The sequence below is a fragment of the Ambystoma mexicanum genome, chromosome 3q (assembly GCF_040938575.1).
Source record: "Ambystoma mexicanum isolate Mex_15411 chromosome 3q, UKY_AmexF1_1, whole genome shotgun sequence".
In the NCBI taxonomy this organism is placed as follows: Eukaryota; Metazoa; Chordata; class Amphibia; order Caudata; family Ambystomatidae; genus Ambystoma; species Ambystoma mexicanum.
In genome coordinates this window covers 1,218,005,933-1,218,024,455 of record NC_090926.1, presented here as the reverse complement: position 1 = coordinate 1,218,024,455, position 18,523 = coordinate 1,218,005,933, and the positions used below count along the sequence as shown (strand labels likewise).

At 45.6% G+C, this 18,523-nt stretch overlaps 1 protein-coding gene across 2 annotated transcripts in view; it reads left to right on the top strand.

Annotated features, from left to right (window-relative positions):
• The window catches only part of DHPS (deoxyhypusine synthase), a 155,515-nt gene that overhangs the window by 105,929 nt on the left and 31,063 nt on the right, over nucleotides 1-18,523 (top strand). For both annotated transcript variants that reach the window (XM_069604108.1, XM_069604109.1), the window contains exon 5: nucleotides 14,610-14,706. In XM_069604108.1, the coding sequence (XP_069460209.1) occupies nucleotides 14,610-14,706 (97 nt within the window). The remainder of the gene's footprint in view (nucleotides 1-14,609; nucleotides 14,707-18,523) is intronic.

Below are 18,523 nucleotides of genomic sequence, written 5' to 3'. Positions count from 1 at the left end.
GCCACCAGCGCTTATCTTCACCCGGGCTGCACCACAGGCTTTTCTTCACGCCGGACTGCAGCTGTCAGACGCTACCCGGCACGACATGTTCAGGAGGCCTGGGGGCAGTGCTGATTTTTCCTTTTCTCTTTCTGTTTTCTTTTCCTTCTTTGTTTTCAGTCTTCAACAACCTCTTCCAACTGTCACTTTTGAATGATCCTCCTCTACAAGTAAGTCTAGTCCCTGGCAGTGAAGGCCTGCTCATTGTCCCTCAGTCCCAAAGTTCCACGTGTCCTGTCAAACAACCCCTGGCCCCTCCCCTCCCCCCACCCCACCTCGACTCACCCCCGGTTAGATAAGATTTTCAAATTTATGAGAAATCTTCCTGACCTGTGTCAACCTCTGAACATTTTGCTTGGACTAGGTAACTATTTTACCTTGTCCTTAGTTGTTTGGGAATCTTTTTCCTCTTTCACCTAGTCTTTTACTCCTTTTTATGGACCTTTGTATGTATTTCCATAGTGTTTGGTTGGAGTTAAAGTTTCCTGTAACATTTGGGCTTAGGCTGGGTTGCCCCTCTGGGCTTCCTGGTTAATTTTTCTTTAATGTACTTGGGTGAACTACTGTTCCCAAGGGGTAAAGAGGGATTTTCATCCCCTTTCACATTTTATATAGTGAGCCAGCATACTCCACCCTAGGTGGAGTACTGGGGGGATACAATGTATCCCCTTGCATACTTACCTGTAGCATTTTTGTTACAATTGCAAGTTTACGTGAATGGCTGGTGGCAAAGGTTTTTGTCTTAGTGACTTTTTATTCAAATGGATTGTGTATTCCCATGTATACCTCATCTTTGATATTCGATATCCAGCTTCAGCTTCTTGGGAAAGAAAATATCGGCAGAGGACACTGTGCGTCGATGGCCTCGACTTGATGTCCCTTAAAGGCCTCCGTCTCGAGGATGATGTCATCGAAAGGCATATATAGCATGTGCAGCGCCCGTTGGCGTCATTTCCGTTTATCCGGAAATGCTATCACTTTATGAAATACAGCGCGCTTCTTTACTTCGTAATGACTTCATTACATCGAGAATGTCTTCGTCGACACCCACGAAGACCGGGTTCAAAAGGTGTTGTGATTGTGGGTCGATACTGTCATTGCTACTCATCGGATATGTTTATGGTGCCTTAGAGTAGACCATAACACCTCAAACTGCTCCAAGTGGCAGTAGATGACACGAAAGGCCTTGAAGGTGGAACGATAGGGGAAATTGACTGTAGGTTGAAACCCCCACCAAGAAACCTTGAACTGACGAGTCGACAGGCGACTCTCTTCGGAGGAAGAAGGTTAAGAAGTTGAGCTAGAGGAGTGCTTCCCACCACCACTCCTCATCGTCGTCGAAGTCCAAGAGGAGGCACCATTGGTCGCCTTCTTCGACTTCGTCTGATACTTCCTGAGAGGGTATCTTGCCCCACTGAAAAATACACTCCGACCGAGTGGGAGGCTTTCAGAGCAGAGATGCGAAAGATATTTGAAAAACAAAAGCCTCCAAGCCATGCTCCTACCTAGCCTTGGAAAGAATCCGGAAAGGAAAGGGCTCGACCTAAATACTGTGCATCCTCGAGCCCGGGACGAAGGCCTGATCCTCACCGGGAGCCGTCCAGGCTTCGAGTCAATGAGGTATCATCAAAGGATCCGTCGAGCCGGAAAGCACAACCAGAAGTCGAGGTTGTGGTCATCGACACCATTGACGCCGGCTGCGCCTTTGCCGCCAGCCAAACCCTTGACATCGACTACAATGCCAGCTGCGCCTTCATTGCCAGCTGGCCATCGACGCGGAGCGCCCCATAAAAGCCTATACCACCAGTGAAAAATGTTTCAACGGCTCCACCAGCTTCAAATCCATTTTTCATTAAACCCTTGATACCTGAAAAAACCTATGTGCCTTTACCAAGAAAATATTTTAAGTCCTTTACCTCTATATATGAAGAGAATGAGCGCTCAGATAATGAGGCACCATTTGGCTTCCAATATGGTACCAAAATGTTTTATCTCGAAAGGAGTCAAGGTTGAGAGACCTTTATGACAACCTGCAGACGGTCATTGGGGTGGACACCTCACCTAAGCTGGAGTTTGTGAGGCCAGAGTCGGCGGGGGTGGGGGAGGGGGAGCATGCTGATGCGTCATACAGACAGTTCATGTCCAAGGCAGTGGATTACTTGGGGTGGAGTAGGCCTTCATTACCATTCGAACAGGATGATCTGACCGACATCCCGGATAAAGGTCCTCAGTCAGATCCTAGATGATCTTTTCACATTGCTCTGCAAAAAAGGGTGGCGACGAATTGGGAAACGCCAAAAACCAATTGGGCTGTGAATAAAAACTTGACCAAGAAATACTGCCCGTCCAGTACAAACACCCCACTCCAGAGAGTCTGGTGGCACAGGCAGCTACTGCAACTTCTAAGCAAGCGGCTTACCCTACCATCCCCCCAGATAGGGATGACAAAAGAGTGGATGGATGGGCAAGGAAGGTATTTTGTGCAGGGAGTATGGCGCTCAAATCAACCAACTCCACACGTGCCCCTGCAAAATTTACATTCACTCTGAGACTGCATTTCCATGGCGGCAGAGCACATTCCCGAAGGGGGTGAAAGAGACTGGTTCTTGGCCATAGTTGGAGACGGCAAAGAAGCCATGTGCGAGTCTCTTCAGTCAGGTCTGGATTCTGCTGACGGCATCAGCAGAGCCATGACTATTAGTACCGTTATGCACAGATTTGCGATGTTGATGTCAGGTTTTGCGCCGGTTGGGCAATCCAGACTCCTCAACATGCCTTTTGATGGGTCTCATCTTTTTGGCGACAAGGCTGACGAGAGCCTTGAGAAGTTGCAGACCTCAAAGGCGTCAGCCAAATCTTTAGGTGCCGCTATTAGGCAACCTCAGAATTTTCGATCTAGTGGCCAGCATTGGAGGGGTAGATCTTTTTGCTACTATTCCTCAGTTGGAAGGGCGAGAGGAATGGCTGGTCAAAGGGGCCAAAGAAGATTCTCTCATGGTGGACGAGGGAGAGGTGCGAAGCCAGATCAAGCAGGGGCATCTTTACCATCTGCCATTGCATCATCCACCTTAAAACCTCTCTGAGGTCTTAAGTCACAATTCACCAGTGGGGATCAGACTGTCTCAGCATCTACCTCATAGTGTATCTTTGCAACTTCCTTGCGTTTCTGACCATGTGCCCGGCGCTGCCAGTGTAGGCCCTCGCAATCATTGTATGCGTAGTTCCTCGCAACTCCCTAACCGCGTGTCTCACAACTTCCTTGCGTTCCCTGACCGTGTGTTTCACGCACTTTCTCGCGCCCCTCACCCTCCTGCTCCCATGCACCCTCTGCTCTGCTTGGACTGCCTTGATCACGGTTTGTCCTACTGTCCTGTCTCTGCCGTATCCTTGCCTACTTAGGTCATCTCTCATTAATGCTGTTTTTCCTCACTGACTGCCCTGTTTTGGAGTTCTCCTTTTTCTTCCCTCATCTAGGTCCACTCTCGCAGACTTCTCCTGTATTGGTTTTCTGTGGTTTTTGTATTCACCTCACGGACTGCCCTGTTTTATCCGGTACTGCTGTGTTCTCCGTTGAACTCTTCCTTCCTCTAGATTCTCTTACGCAAGCTACTTTGTCCTTTTTGTCTTCTTAGCAATTTGTTCATTTAGCAAACTACTCCACTACTGTTTTAGCTCTTGTCATATTGTTCAATTTTCGACTATTGTCTCGTTCCACTTGTCTTGTGTGCCTGCACCCCTCCCTGTGTCCTCCCCTAGTGTCACCCCACCTCCCCCCTCCTTCCACCCCTTTTCTTCTTTTCTCCTCTCCCTGCCTACTCTATGGTGCTCTCTGTTTCTCTTATCTTTTCTAACTGCTTCTCTATCGACTATCCTGCTCTCCTCACTAAATCTGGTAGGAAGAAGTTTAAAAAGGACATCCTGGTCTCCAACGAAGGCCTCCCTATCGCTGACCAGCGCCTCCTCCAGACAAACCCTCACTGACATCCTTTTTGTCGTTCCCTCGCCAGACCTATGGACTCTTCATATGGTCTCTGTGCTTTCTCCTTTCCCTTCTTCCATTAATGGTGGCACCCAGTGGGAGTCCCTCATGGCCCCCTTCCACTCCTCGAAGGTCATCATTAATGTTTACCTGAATGGTAACGTCTTGGTCCAAGGCCCTCAGGCCAACCTTCTCCTCTTTGATAGACGCTTCCCGCGCCTCATCAATTTCCTTTCCTCTCCTGCTGTCCCCTCCTCACCCCCCGGCTTCATTGCCTTCCCCTACTATCTCCTCCTTGGCTACCCTGCCCTCTCCTCCTTCCTCTTCTGCTGCCCCTCAGGCTTCTTCTACCCCTCTGCAGGGCGTACCTCTGATTTGTACCCCTCCCCGGAAGTCTTTCAAGGACGGCAACCTTCTGCATATTGCCACTCAACTCTAGATCCAACTGTTCCAGAGGGGGTGTAGCCCTAACCTTCCCTGAGTGGATCCATGCGCAGGCCTACTCGTCTGCAGGCTCTCTCCGGGACATTCCCTTACTGTGGCTATCATCTGACGGCCACCTGGTCTGATATCCTCTTTCCTCTCTGAGTGGGCGGACCTCTCCTCTTCCCTCCTGGTTTCGACCACTCAACTCCTCCTTCTTGGAGACTTTAACATCCACCTAGATGCTTCCAGTCCTTCCTCTGGACTCTTTTGTGACCTCTGCGGGGCACACTCTGGATGTTCTTATCTCTTCAGACCTTCTCCTTTCTATCCCTTCACCACTCCTCTCTCCTGGAGTGATCACTTTCTCCTTTCCTCCCAGCTCACCCTCTCTATCCCTCAGGCCAAGCCACCTCCAGCACTGCCACCTACCTTTTCGGTTATCCAACCCATGAAGCGTGTGTCAGTTTAGGCTTTCACCGCCACTTTCTCCCCCTCCCCTCCCCCTTTAGCCGACTCACACCTGATGCAGCCCTTTCCATGCTCCACACTGCTATATCTGATACTCTTCATGTTCTTGCCCCTGTCATGAGGATCTGCTTGTAGCCCAAAGCCAAGTGCAACTCCTGGTACGACTCGGACCTTGTCACTCTTAAACGTAAGTGTAGGGTGGCTGAGAGGAAATGGCGTGCTTCCGGTACATCCTCTGACAAACGGGCCTGCCTCCTGCTCCAAAGGCAATACCGGCTTTCTGTCCGCACCAAGATGAGAGCCCACATCCAAGCCTGCGTCTCTGCGGCATCTAACAACTCAACCAAACTATTTAAAATCTGCAAGGAACTGGCCAATCCTGCTGCAGTCTCTAACTCTCCTGTCCCCTCCCAGAACCTCTGCACAGCTCTGGCTTCTCATTTCATCTCTAAAACTCAGGACATCCTGTCCTCTCTCTCGTGCTCTCCCTCTGGCCCATCGTCGGCCACCTCTCCTCCCTCCTTCTCTGCCTTTACCCTGTTCTCCCCAGACGAGGTTTCTAGACAAGTCCGATCTATGAAAGTCTCCTCAAAACAGGTTCACCCCTGTCCACCAAAACCTTCAATGACCACATTGGCACCATGGCTCCTGCTCTGGCTGACTTCTGCAACCTCTCCTTCGCCACTGGAGTCTTCCCTTCCCCCCTGAAGCACTCCCTTGTACACCCTCTACTTAAGAAACCCTCTGCCGTCCGTCCCAACCGGCTAACTATCGCCCAATCTCCATCACTTCTTTCCTGGGCAAACTCCTGGAAAAGCTGGCCATCTCCCTGCTTAATCTTCACACTGAATCTGTTGGTTGTCTCCATGACATCAGTCTGGCTTCAGAGCCGCCAGAAGCATGGAAACTGATCTCCTGAACATCTGTAAAGACCTGGTCTCCAACCTTGATTCCAACATCCCCTGTGTCCTCCTCTTACTTGATCTCTCTTCTGCCTTTGACATGGTCAACCATGCAATCCTGCTCAACTGTCTCCGTGATAACCTTGGTATCACCGATCAGGCCCTGGCTTGGCTGACTTCTTTCCTCTCTGATCGACCCTCCCAGGTGCAACTTGGGTCCTTCCTCTCCTCTGTCTCTACCTGTGGTGTTCAACCAATACCTGGCACTTCTAGCCCACCGCAGTGCCGCCCTCTGCCCAACTTTCATTGCTATGCGGATGACACTCAGCTCATTTCCGATGTCTGCACTTACCCTTGCACCTGCCACCAGCTGGCCACACTTCTTATTTATTGTTCTTATTTATCTACTGTTTATCCTATGTACCGCACTTCCCCTCCCCCTTTCCCCTCGCACTCCGACCCCCTCCCCTGCACTTGCACGATCTCGGTGTCACCTGGCCTAGTAAGATTGTTGTCTCCATCTTCCCTCTGTGCCCCCTCCCTTGCCTCGTCGCGCCTTGAAACACTTGTTTATAGGCGCGTTATAAATGCCATATCATATCATCTAGAAGGATGGCGAGACATTACTTCGGATGTTAGGGCCTTCGAAACCATAGCCCACTGTTACTGCCTTCCTTTCATACAGAGACCTCAGAGCAATCTACCGGGGAACCACTCTTTGAGGATTCCCGATCCGCTCCTTGTGCAGCAAATGTTAACCCTGCTAGAGAAAGGCGCTATGGAGCCGGTGCCCATAGTGGAGAGGAACAAGGGATGGTATTCCCCTTATTTCCTACTACCCAAAAAGGATGGCGGACAGAGACCCATCTTGGTCTTGAGATACTTGAACAAGTCCCTCAGGAAGGACACGTTCAAGATGGTCACTCTTTCTCAGATCTTTCAGGCCCTCCAACTCGGATTGGATGGCGTCATTGGCCTTCAGGATGCTTATTTTCATGTGCCAATACATCTCAAGCACAGAAAATACCTAAGGTTCGCAGTTGGCAATTCTCGTTATCAGTTTCGATGTCTGCCATTCCGGCTGACCACCTCCCCAAGGGTTTTCACCAAACTGATGGCGGTAGTGGCAGCGAGTCTCGGGCGAGAGGATATTCACGTCTACCCCTACCTGGACGATTGGCTGATCATGGCGCGTTCTCCCAAATCATCTCAACGTCACCTGCCACTCTCTTCAGACTGGGTTTCTCCCTCAATTGCAAGAAGTCCCATGTGACATCTTCTCCGAAGATCCAGTTCATCGGAGCTGTACTGGATACTTCCTTAGTAAAGAGCTTGCAACCTGAGGTGAGTGCTCAAGACATTCTACAGATGGTCACCAAATTTCCGAGTGCCCAACGTCTCCCGGTCTTTGATTTGTTGAGGTTGCTCGTCCTCATGGCATCCTGCATTTTTCTGGTGCCAGAGGCCCGCTTGATAATGTGCTCTCAGAACTCAATTGTCCCAGTTCTCAGGAAAGATGGCGGACCTACCTCAGGTTCCAAGCAGGGTTGCACAGGATCTTCTCTGGTAGGCCTGCGAGGACAACATTCTGAAGGGAGAACCTTTTTGGCAACCATGGCCCGAAATAACAGTAGTGACGGACGCCTCACTCAAGGGGTGGGGAGCCAACACCAACTTTCTGATAGTCCGCAGTCTCCACCAAGTCCAAACTACATATTCATCTTTTGAAGCTGAGGGCAATCAGACTAGTACTGAAGGTCTTCCTGTCCTCTGTACGGTTGAAGAAGGTCCTGATAATGACAGACAACACAGTGGCCATCTACTACCTCAACAAAGAGGTGGTGTGGGGTCACTACCACTGTGCAGAGAGGCAATGCAGCTCTGGTATTGGGCAATTCAAGAAGGAATCTCCCTACCAGCAGTTCACCTAGCCAGAGAGGAGAACACGGCAGCGGACACTCTGAGCAGGCGCAGCACAATGTCCCACGAGTGGGAACTGGTTAAGTCCTTCAAGAGATCTTCACCCTTTGGGGAACCCCTCAAGTGGATCTGTTTGCGAAGGGTGTCAACCATAAGTGCGAACTGTACTGCTCCAGGGAATTTCCACCAAGAGGAGCTCTAGGGGACGTGTTTGTGGTGGACTGGGAATTTCCACTCATTCCTCACGTGATCAGGAGGTTGAGAAAGTTCAGGAAACACATGATCCTAATTGCCCCGGATTGGGCATGGAGGACGTGGTACCCGGACCTTCTGGACATGTCCATCTATCCTCCAATGTGTCTTCCACAAAGAGAGGACTTTCTCTTGCGAGGGGAGGGTCGGATTCTCCATCCAGAAGTCGAGACACTCAACGTTCACGCTTGGTTTCTGAGAGGCTGAGATACAAGGATTGGGACCTCCTGGATGACGCAATGGAGTTTGCTTTCGGCCAGAAGGCCAGCAACAAAGTCTTTGTACCTTTGCCGTTGGAACACATTCTGCAACTGGTGCAAAGACAAGAATGTAGATCCTTTTCTGTGTAAAACACCAGATGTTTTATCCTTTCTACTATCTTCAGCCAATCGGGGGCTCCAGATTGGTACTATTACGGGCTATTTGGCGGTGGTGTCCATCTTTAAGCGCTAGTCAGAGGAATGTTCAGATTTCAACATTCCACTGGTGATTCAATTTCTAAAGGGGCTCACCAATGCACCCACCCACATCCCCTCCCTAACCCATCCTGGCAAGGAGGAGGAGAGATAACACAGGTTGAACCCTCGCAGAGCCTTGAACTTTATATATATATATTAGTCAAAGCTTCTCATTGAAGATCAGCTTTTTATAGGCTATGCGGGGTAACGGGGTTACTAAACAGACCTTATCCAGGTGGAAAATTCTGGCTATTTCAGAGTGTTACAGACTGGCGGGCAAGGATCCTCTTGAAGGGCTAAGTGCCCATTCCACCAGGGGCATGGCTACCTCTACAGCCCTGCAAATGAGTGAACTGATAAAAAGTATTTGTGAGGCAGCAACGTGGTCCATGATTCACACGTTTACAAAACATTATTGCCTAGAGTCTTCCCTCAGTCAGGATGGGAGCTTTGGAAAAGCAGTCCTGCATTCGGTTCATGAAAACCTATAAGACTGAAATTCTTACTTCCTCCATCAAATTGAATACTACTTTTGGAGTATCAAAGATGAGGAATACGTGGGAGCACACAATCCATTCGAAGAACAAGTTACTTACCCCTGGTAACGTTCTTTCGACTGGATGTTCCTCCCACGTATTCCTTATCGCCCCCCCAACCAACTTCACAGTAGAATTTCCCATGCTATTACAGCTTTCGGTACTTCAAGGCTGAGTAGGTCATTCCTGTGGTTATGCAGGTATTTCTATGGTAAGAAAAAACAGAACTGAAGCCAACGGGCGCTGCGCGTGCTATGTATGCCTTCAATTACATCATCCTCGAAACTGAAGCCTTCGAGGGACATTGAGTCGACGCCATGAATGCACACCACCCTCTGCCGAAAGAAAACATTTCATAGTAGCTGAAGCTGGATATCGATTATCAAAGATGAGGAATACGTGGGAGGAACTTTCAGTGGAAAGAACGTTACCAGGGATAAATAACTTGTTCTTCCTATTACTCACAGGCTGTTAAATCAGCCTCAGTAATGCACGGAAGGGCCACCATTTTTATAAAATGTGTGCACGTTCTTTTTTAGCCATTTCTTGTTTAATTGAGGTTTTCCCCTACGGTTCTAGGTGGGAACAACCTGAATGGAAGTTTTTAGCTTTTGGCAGGAATACTTTGGATTCCCCTACCAGGCAACCGGGTGTCTGGGAAGGCGAGGGAGGAGTCCAAAACTCAGCAGCCCTTTGTCTTCAACCTTTCCTGAAAGGAACCAACTCCCAGTGGCAGGCTGGCTGTCCTAATTGGACAGCCAGCCCACCCCTTTCTGTAAAATGCAGGGGGAGATTGCAAAAGTTGTGCTGTAGTTCTGATAAATACTCCGAACCTGGAAGCGGCTGACAAGCCGACCACTGGAGCTTGAACCGAAGAGGACGATGAAGAAAGGATGGTTGTAGCGATTTCCAGTGACCGAGCGCCTGCTGTAACCCTTCTTCCAATCGAACTAGGGGTCCCAAACGTGACGGCTTCTACCCAGAGGCCTGTGAGTTCCACTTGTCTCAAGAAGACCTGTGTTTTGAGCCATCCCACGGTGCCCTGCGACCTTGCTTGGCTGCAAAACCCCAATACCCTGGGACTTTGAGCCATTTTGTGGTGCATGATCTTCCATAGCCCGAATCAGTCTGAAACTTTGATGGCCTCGTCCTGGCTCTCCAGAGACACAATTCGAATCCCTGAAGTCCCCTCACCAGTGTGCAGGACCGGAAGAGTGAAGAGAATCCGACCGGCAATAGTAATTCTTCATCTGGCTGCTGTAAAAAGGTGCCAAATCCACAGAGCCAAGAGAATCCATGTAGTATCAGTTTCTGAAAGCCTCCTCTGATGACTGCTGCTGCATGTTCCCATCCAGTGTCCAGTTTGTTCGTCACCAGATCAAGAATCCAGGAACTGGGTCCTGTGCTGCTGCATCCTGAAGGCATCCACTTCGAAGCTTTTCTACTTTTCTCATAAGGTACTGTGTGGTTCTGCGTATTACTTACCTTAAGTCTGATGTGCATCCTGTGAGGCCGATGAGGTGATTTGTGCGGTTTGGGGTTTGCCCATACCACTTGCCCCAGGCCTATTGCTGGAACACACATAGGGAGTCTTCTCAGAAGTCCCTGAACACTTTAACTTTGAAAGTGAATACTTGTTTAAAGAAGATCTCCTATGGAACCTTGACTTATCTCAACTGGCTTACAGCTGGCACCTCGACCACTGGGGTCCCTCTTCTGCCTCTGAGAAAACTCATGCAGTAGACTGGATAAGAAAAGGCTTTTGTCTTGAAAAGTATAACCAGTTTAAAAGTACTTGCGTGCTTAAAGAATTATCTGTATCTATGTGAAGGAAGTTACAAAGTATCCTTAAGTTTATGCTTACCTTTTGAGTTGCATTCTGCACCTATACAAAGTTTGTAAGTTGCTTTACATATTTTGAATTATTTTTCCCCCTTCTGAAAAGTAATAAGTGTTGCTACTATTTTAGCATAGCTTAACTGAAAGTGTTAAAGCTTACCAATAGGTTTTACCTACCTTGAATAGCATGGTGGTGTTCTCAACGTGTGCAACGTGTGTTGCTTTCCCTGATCTGCTTTATACAGACCTAAAACAGTCTTTGAGATAACACTTGCCTCTGAGTTGCTTGAAGCTCTTCTTAAAAGTAATGGTTACTTACCTTGGATTGCTGCTGCTCTTCTAAACTTGTAACACTGGGTTGTGCCTTCCCTGAAACTGCTTAGAGCAGTACCAAAATAACTAAGGGTCAATTACTTACCTTGTAATTGGGGTTTACTTTCCTTGAATTGCTGAGTGCATTCAAAAATAGGTATTGTATGTTATTACTTGTCATTGAGTAGCTTAGGGCCTCTCCAGAAAGTATGAGTTGTTTTACTAACTCTGAACTGAGTTCTAAAAAGTGAAGTTGCAAGGAGCATACTTGTAACAGGGTTGGTTTATTAAGTGATTCCTTAACTGTGTCCCTGCATGACTAACAGGATCTACTACCCTTGAATTACTTAATGTATTCTAAAAGTATATCTGACCTGGTTTCACAGCCAAGTATAGCTGATTGCATTCTGAATGTGTAATAGGTTTGACTCGCCTTGAACTGTTGATGGCTATTCTTAATAAGGTTATACTTTAGGTTGTATCCCTTAAGTATTGAGTTTGATTTTTATAATTACATTTATATGATATGTTATAGTACTTATTTCCCCTAGATTTATATGGGCCTACTTGTATTTAAATAAACCATTTATTTTTACATTACATAGTGTTTCAGTGTTTCATTGGAGCATATGTATGCTACTATTTCTTTGTAAACGCAGGACACCACAGGGGCAATGTGATGGTCTTGGAAGCAAGACCACGCAGAGCATCAGAGGTTCGATCCCGGATCCGCACTTAGAAACCAAATTCAGGTACGGTATTAATTGCGTTATAAAAAAACAATTAAATAAATGCCAAGCTACAGCCCTCTCTCCTAAAATGAGCCTGGTTGCTCTGTCTACGGTACCAAATCTTCTAGGGTGATGCATCCTTATACTGAGAGTGGAGTTTTTGTACTTCCTCAGATTTGGTTTTATGAAGCCCTTAGTTGGACTTTAGAAAAACTGTACACATTTTGTCATTTACAGTGGGGAAATGGGTGGCAATTAAAACTCTTTCCCTTTTACCTTGAGTGGTTCAGAGCCAGAAACAGGACTCTGCTTGGTGATTTAGCGATGGACTGGCCTCAATTATATTACTTTTCTAGGCACCTACAAATTGAGATTTGGTTCCCAGTCCATATCTGGAAACTGCACAGAGGGATATGGGCATCTCCCAGCATGCACACCATTTGGGTCGGATTTGTCAAATAAAACCACCCCTCTCAGTACTTTAACAAATTAAAACTTGTTTTATTCCTGTTATTAAAGTATACCTCCCATCAGTATCATCTTTCCCCTTAGTATTATACTTGGGTAGGAATATATTTTCTTTGAGTTCTTGACTGTCTCACAGATGGGTGTTTACCCTCTCATGGACTGGTTCAATTATTCCCCTCTAGTAACAGTTGGGCACCAGCAAGATTGGCCAGCTACCCGCCACAGCCTGGCTTCTCTCCTTCTCTTAGGCATGTCTGCTTCCTTTTCCTATGGTGACATGCAGCATTTTACAGAAAACGGTGCTAAATATTTTGTCACCAGTCACTACGGGGAGAGTGCATTTCTTCGGTTGGTCTAGTACCTCGCCCTGCAAGTCTAGTGGGATTTTTATAAATGTGTATGGCCTGACAATGTCATCCCACAAGAACGGGTAAGAACAGCCAAAGGTCTCAAGTACAGATTGCTCTTTTAAAAAAAAAAAAGGAATAAAAGCCATGGCAGTATTTTCTTTTTTTAACCAACTTTTGTGATCCTATATTCAAGATCCTATAAAACGGGATAGGTCCTAGGTAGAGATCTAGATTATAGGTATGCAGACAAATGCACAAACTGAGAGGCACAACTCGAAGCACAGCATGACAACAAGGAATGGATGGCATGTAGGGGTTGCATTCAGCAATGAAACAAGCCAATTGAAACACATGGGAACATTAACAAGTTAAAGAAAATGGGCAACATGAAGCAGGTAAAAATATTCCTGATGTGCCCTCGCAACAGTTTAGTATCCTGATGCAACCATTGGCTGTGCCGCTTGATGCTACGTAGGGCTTATTGGGACAACAAGCCATGCATCTTTGCAACAGAGGATCAAGTGTTGGAAGGAGGGTCATCACGATGGAGGATTTGACAAAATCTGTTAAAACAATGCATCTTCGTATAGAGCAAGAGGCTAAGTGATTTCGATGTAAAACGTGGCCATTTCTTATTCATCAGGTTATCTATGGTGTTTCCATGCAGCATTGCTTCTTTAATCATATTCAATGTGTACATTAACTGGAACCAATGGTGAACCCTATGAAACGCCACTTAATATCGGCTGCCAGTGGACTGTGCAATTAATACTGAAGACCGCCCTTTTACCAGTGTTTACTTTATGTACACATTTGTTCTCCCCTTCCTGTTTGTGTACTGTTTTCAAATAATTTACAACATCCAGCTTTATAACATCCACACTCTGTTATATCTGCATTACAGGTACGTTAAACTGAATTCTATCTCATAAGGATACTTTGAATGTCTAGGTGTATTGCACTGTGGAGTCCATTACTAAGTGGCTGGTCTTGAACGTTACTGTCTGTAATGCAGAGGTTCTGACGGCTCCTCTCTAATGAATGGCCTCTCAGCAGAGGCCCCTCAGCTTGTCTCTTGCTTGTTGTGCTTCCTGCGTCATTTTCACACACTGGCACGTCTAATTTCTAACCTCTGAAAAGCTTCAACTAGTTCGACATTGTTTCATCGAATTAATTACTTGGTTATAATTCACGTTGATGCAGATACCTAGAATTTATCTTTTTCTTATTTTAAATGTATAATATTTGGTTCCCCCATATTCCCCTAGACACCCCCCCACCCTTAGACTCTTTCCCCCAAAATATACACTTTCCCACGAAGTAGCTGCATCGAAGCGAATTGCAACAAAGTAATTCATTTCGATGAGAAAACTGAATTGCCTCATTTGTGAAGTCACCCTGTGCAAATCTGCTATCCCAGCTCCTATATCATGCTAGATTGGAAATGCAAAAAATAAAACCTTTTCAGATGTGCTAGTCGCTCGCGGCATCTGATCTCCTACCAACGTAGCGTTTCCCTGCCTGTGGCATACTTCTCATTTCAATGCACATCTCTCATGCTTGATCTCTCCGCCCAGGTCTTGCATCGGAACGCCCAGTGTATACCTTTATATTGGAACTCCTTGGGCATAGTTTTCCTCTGGGTCTCCAAGCCAATTGCTTCTCTGTTATCCTTAAGCATCTTGCTTGATCTTCCTGTGCACGTTTTGGTTCTCATCTGAACACAAATTCGGCCACTTTGTGTGACTCTCCAATGAAAATATTGGAGTATTCCTGCACATATCACATGACCACTCCCATGTACATGTGTAGTGTTGGATTTTTCTGCACACGCCCCATCTCGTTACCCTACACATTATGTCGTCTCGTTGCACATGTCTTTCCTTTCAGCACATGTCTCATGCTTCTGGTCGTGTCTTTCTTTTTCAGGACTGGCAACCTCCTCGTTCCAAACAATAACTACTGCCAGTTTGAAGACTGGTTGATGCCCATCCTGGACCAGATGGTTCTAGAGCAGAACACTGAGGTGAGGGGACGACATTCTCAAGTAGATGTGTGGCCAAATTGGGCTTATCTGGAAATGCAAAGGCTACAAATTGGTGTTACACAACATGACCACCACCAACAAGCTTTTACTCATACTGTAAGTGGGCTTTCTCTGATGAGCGTGGCTCAGGGGGGCTGGTAAAGGATGCAGCAGTAGGTGTCCCTTGGCAGTGGGTAGGATTATTAGAGGATGTACCGCATAGACGTGCCAATGGTGGCGGTTCCGATGAGTGGGAGGGCATTTCTGTTCTTAGAATGGGAGACTGCATTGGGGGCAGCCATGGCAGTGGTTATAATATGGTAAAGGTCTGGTTAGAATTGTGGGGAGGGATGCTCACAGTGGTTCAGGTGGGATATGTGCAAACGGGACAATGGCTAGTTTCACCTGCTGCATCAGTAAGAGGCATCACTTATGGCCTTTCACCCCAGGAGATGGCATTTCAATGACTTGGTAGCTTTTGCAGTTTTGACATTTCAATGATGAGAACAAATGGCAATATTATTAAAATTATGGAATGAACTAGTGAGTAACCATTTAGCAAATTAGCTATGCAGAACAGAAAAGGTTATGCATTGTATGATTGCCTCATTTGTGGCATTTGCAATACGAAGGTCTGTTGCCATTGAGTGGAATGTTACCAGTTTGTTGGAACGCCCTGTGAAGTAACTGTTAAGATGTGCTATTCTGCACTGTAGCTGCTTACCGTATCCTAAATAATTGACTTATTAAATAACTATGCTTTACAACCCAGAGTTAGACCAATTCCTCTCAAGATGTATAAACCAAGCCAAGTCACAGTTCAATAGATGACTTTGACACCTTCTTCTACCAGGCTGTCAATGCACATTAGTTAATGCTTTTAATAAAATCTCTTCAATGGGGTATGTTTTTGGTTATCCTTGTATAAAGTGTGATAATGGAAGCCTTGCTCTTTTCCTGCCGGTTCACTGTAGTTTGAGATGGGTGTCATTTATCAGACTTAATGCTTCGATTGAAAGTTGGACACTGCTCCTTCAATGATTGTTTTTTTTTTATTTTTTATTTTCAATTTGAAATACAACAACAAAACCTGAAATGACATTGAAAATACATAAACAATAAGCACAATTATAAAACATCATATCAATATCACCCCTCCCCAGTATTTACCCAGTTCACATCATATGATGTACAAACGTTAGGTTCAATACATCGCCAGAAATGTTCCCCAAATTTTCATAAACAACCCAGACTTGCCTTGTTTCCTATATAAAATCCTTTCCATATACGCTAGGTTATGCATTTCAGTCAGCCACACTCCCTTCTCTAATGCAATATCAGATTTCCAATTCCTAAGGATTATCTTTTTCCTCACCAAGGCACTGCTAAATAACAATTTATTTTGGCATTGAGCAAGCCCTTCCAACGTTGCATCGTTTCCCAAAATCAATGTTTCAAAACCAATTTGTTCATGCAAGACCTTCTCCAAAATTACACCTATATATCTCCAAAATCCTCGTACCTTCCTGCAGTCCCACATCATATGTTCCAATGTACCATTTTCATGAACACACGCCCAACATTCCAGATCATCCTTCAAACCTCTCTTCATAATCTCTCTGGGGTCCAATATACCCTATTTAGAATCTTAATTTTTCTCGTTCTTTCTGACAAATTCAGGGAACAAAGTCTGACATTCGCACATATGCTTGTCCATGTTTCCACTGTTATGTCAGAGCCGATCCTTCTACTCCATTCATCTCTCAGCACGTCATTACCATTATATTCATTCACAATCTGATTTTATACTCGGCTAGCTAGGCCACTCTCTCCCAGCAATGACTTTCTTGTAATAAAATCCAGATCTACCGTATCCTGAGAAACAATCTCACCAATAGCAATCTTTAATTTCCTGTAATCTGACATTCTGAAATTTTCAATATTAAATTGCAATTCTCCCAAAAACCAATCTGGCCAAAATATCATTTTATTTTCTAATTTAATAGAGGGATTCATCCATATTGAAGCATCAGGATTTTTGTATGCATCCACACCAAATAATCCAGCCAATTTCATCCATGAATTTCTCAAACAGGCCATTAGCGGATCCTTCTTACTTCTTTCCCTCGATTCTGTAGTTAATAACGCCCTGGGAGATAATGGGCCATTATAACTTGTCTTTGCCATAACCCATTCATCAGGTATCGATGTTAGGAATTCAGCAATAAAATCACAAATAAATGCAAGATGATAGGCCCTAAAATTAGGTACTCCTAATCCACCTTTTTCCAAAGGTAACTGCATTTCCATAATCGTAACCCTAGGGGCTTCTTATCCCACAGGAATCCCTGGATAAGTCTGTCTATCTCATTCCAATATTGATTTTCTATATTTAGCGGGATCATACTCAAGATATAATTGATCTTGGGGGCTGAAACCATCTTTAACGCATTAACCTTAACCCACAGCGAGAGATTCAATAAACCCCATCTCTCTAAATCACTTTTAAGAGTCATACTGATCGTATTCATGTTTTCCTTCATCAACTCACTGACTTTTGGAGTAATCCAGATCACAAGATATAGCATTTTAACTGGGCACCATCTGAACCCTAGATCAATTATATATCGTTTACTACACCACGGTACTAGTGGCATTACCTCCAATTTTGTCCAATTTATTTTATAGCTGGAGAAATCATGAAATATAGGCAATGTCTCCATGTGAGTTGGCAATGACTTCCCCAAGTCCCAGAAGGATGTCATCTGCAAACAGCCATAGTGTTTGTTGCAGCCCCTAACATGATACTCCTTGTATATTAGGGTTGTTTCTAATAATTGCCGCCAGTGGCTCGATCGCAATAATAAACAATAGTGGGGAAAGAGGACACCCCTGTCTAGTCCCTCTCTCCAGCCTGAATGGATCCAAACGTCTACCGTTGGTGTTGACATCAGCCGTCAGATCTGTATATAGTAGTTGAATCCATGATCTGTACTTCACCCCAAATCCCATTTTTTTTCAAGGACTAAAAAGAGGAATTCCCAATCCACTCGATCGAACGCCTTCTCTGCATCCAGTGAAAACACAGCAGCATCATCCAAAGGATCAGACGCTTTAGCAATCGTATGGAACAGCCTCCTAATGTTACTTGATGTCTTTCTACCCTTCACAAAACCCGATTGGTTCTTATTAATCAAGGTTGGAAGAAGATTTTCCAGTCTGATAGCCAGGACTTTCGCCAGTATTTTATTGTCCGTGTTAATAAGACTAATCAGGCTTATAGCTCGTAGGAAGTGTCTCATCTTTCCCCTTCTTAGGAAAGACCGATATCATCGCATGTCTCGTAGATATAGGTAGAAGGCCTCTTGCCAAAGAGGCCATATACATATCCTTAAGTAATTCAAGGGCCGAAATTGGTAACAGCTTGTAGAACTCCCCTGGAAATCCATCGGGCCCTGGCACTTTCCCTACATTCAGTCTGTTAATAGCCCTTTTGATCTCATCCAATGTCGACTCCTCTTCAAGCAGCTGTGAATCAGATCCTGAAAGCCTGGCCATCTGTGCCTTCTCGAGAAAGTCTTTACAACCGGTAGTCGTACCAGATTCTTTCCGGTATAAATTTACATAGTAATCATGAAAGATTTTGTTGATTTTTTTTCAGGATGAAAGGTGACCCTTCCATTCTTATCTTGAATAGATGTAATAGATTGTTCCGATTCTCTCGTCATTAGCCTATAGGCTAGCCAGCGGTCACTCTCTCCATTCTCAAAATACACACATTTCTGGTTATGGTATTTCGGTTTTGTCCGTTCCTCAA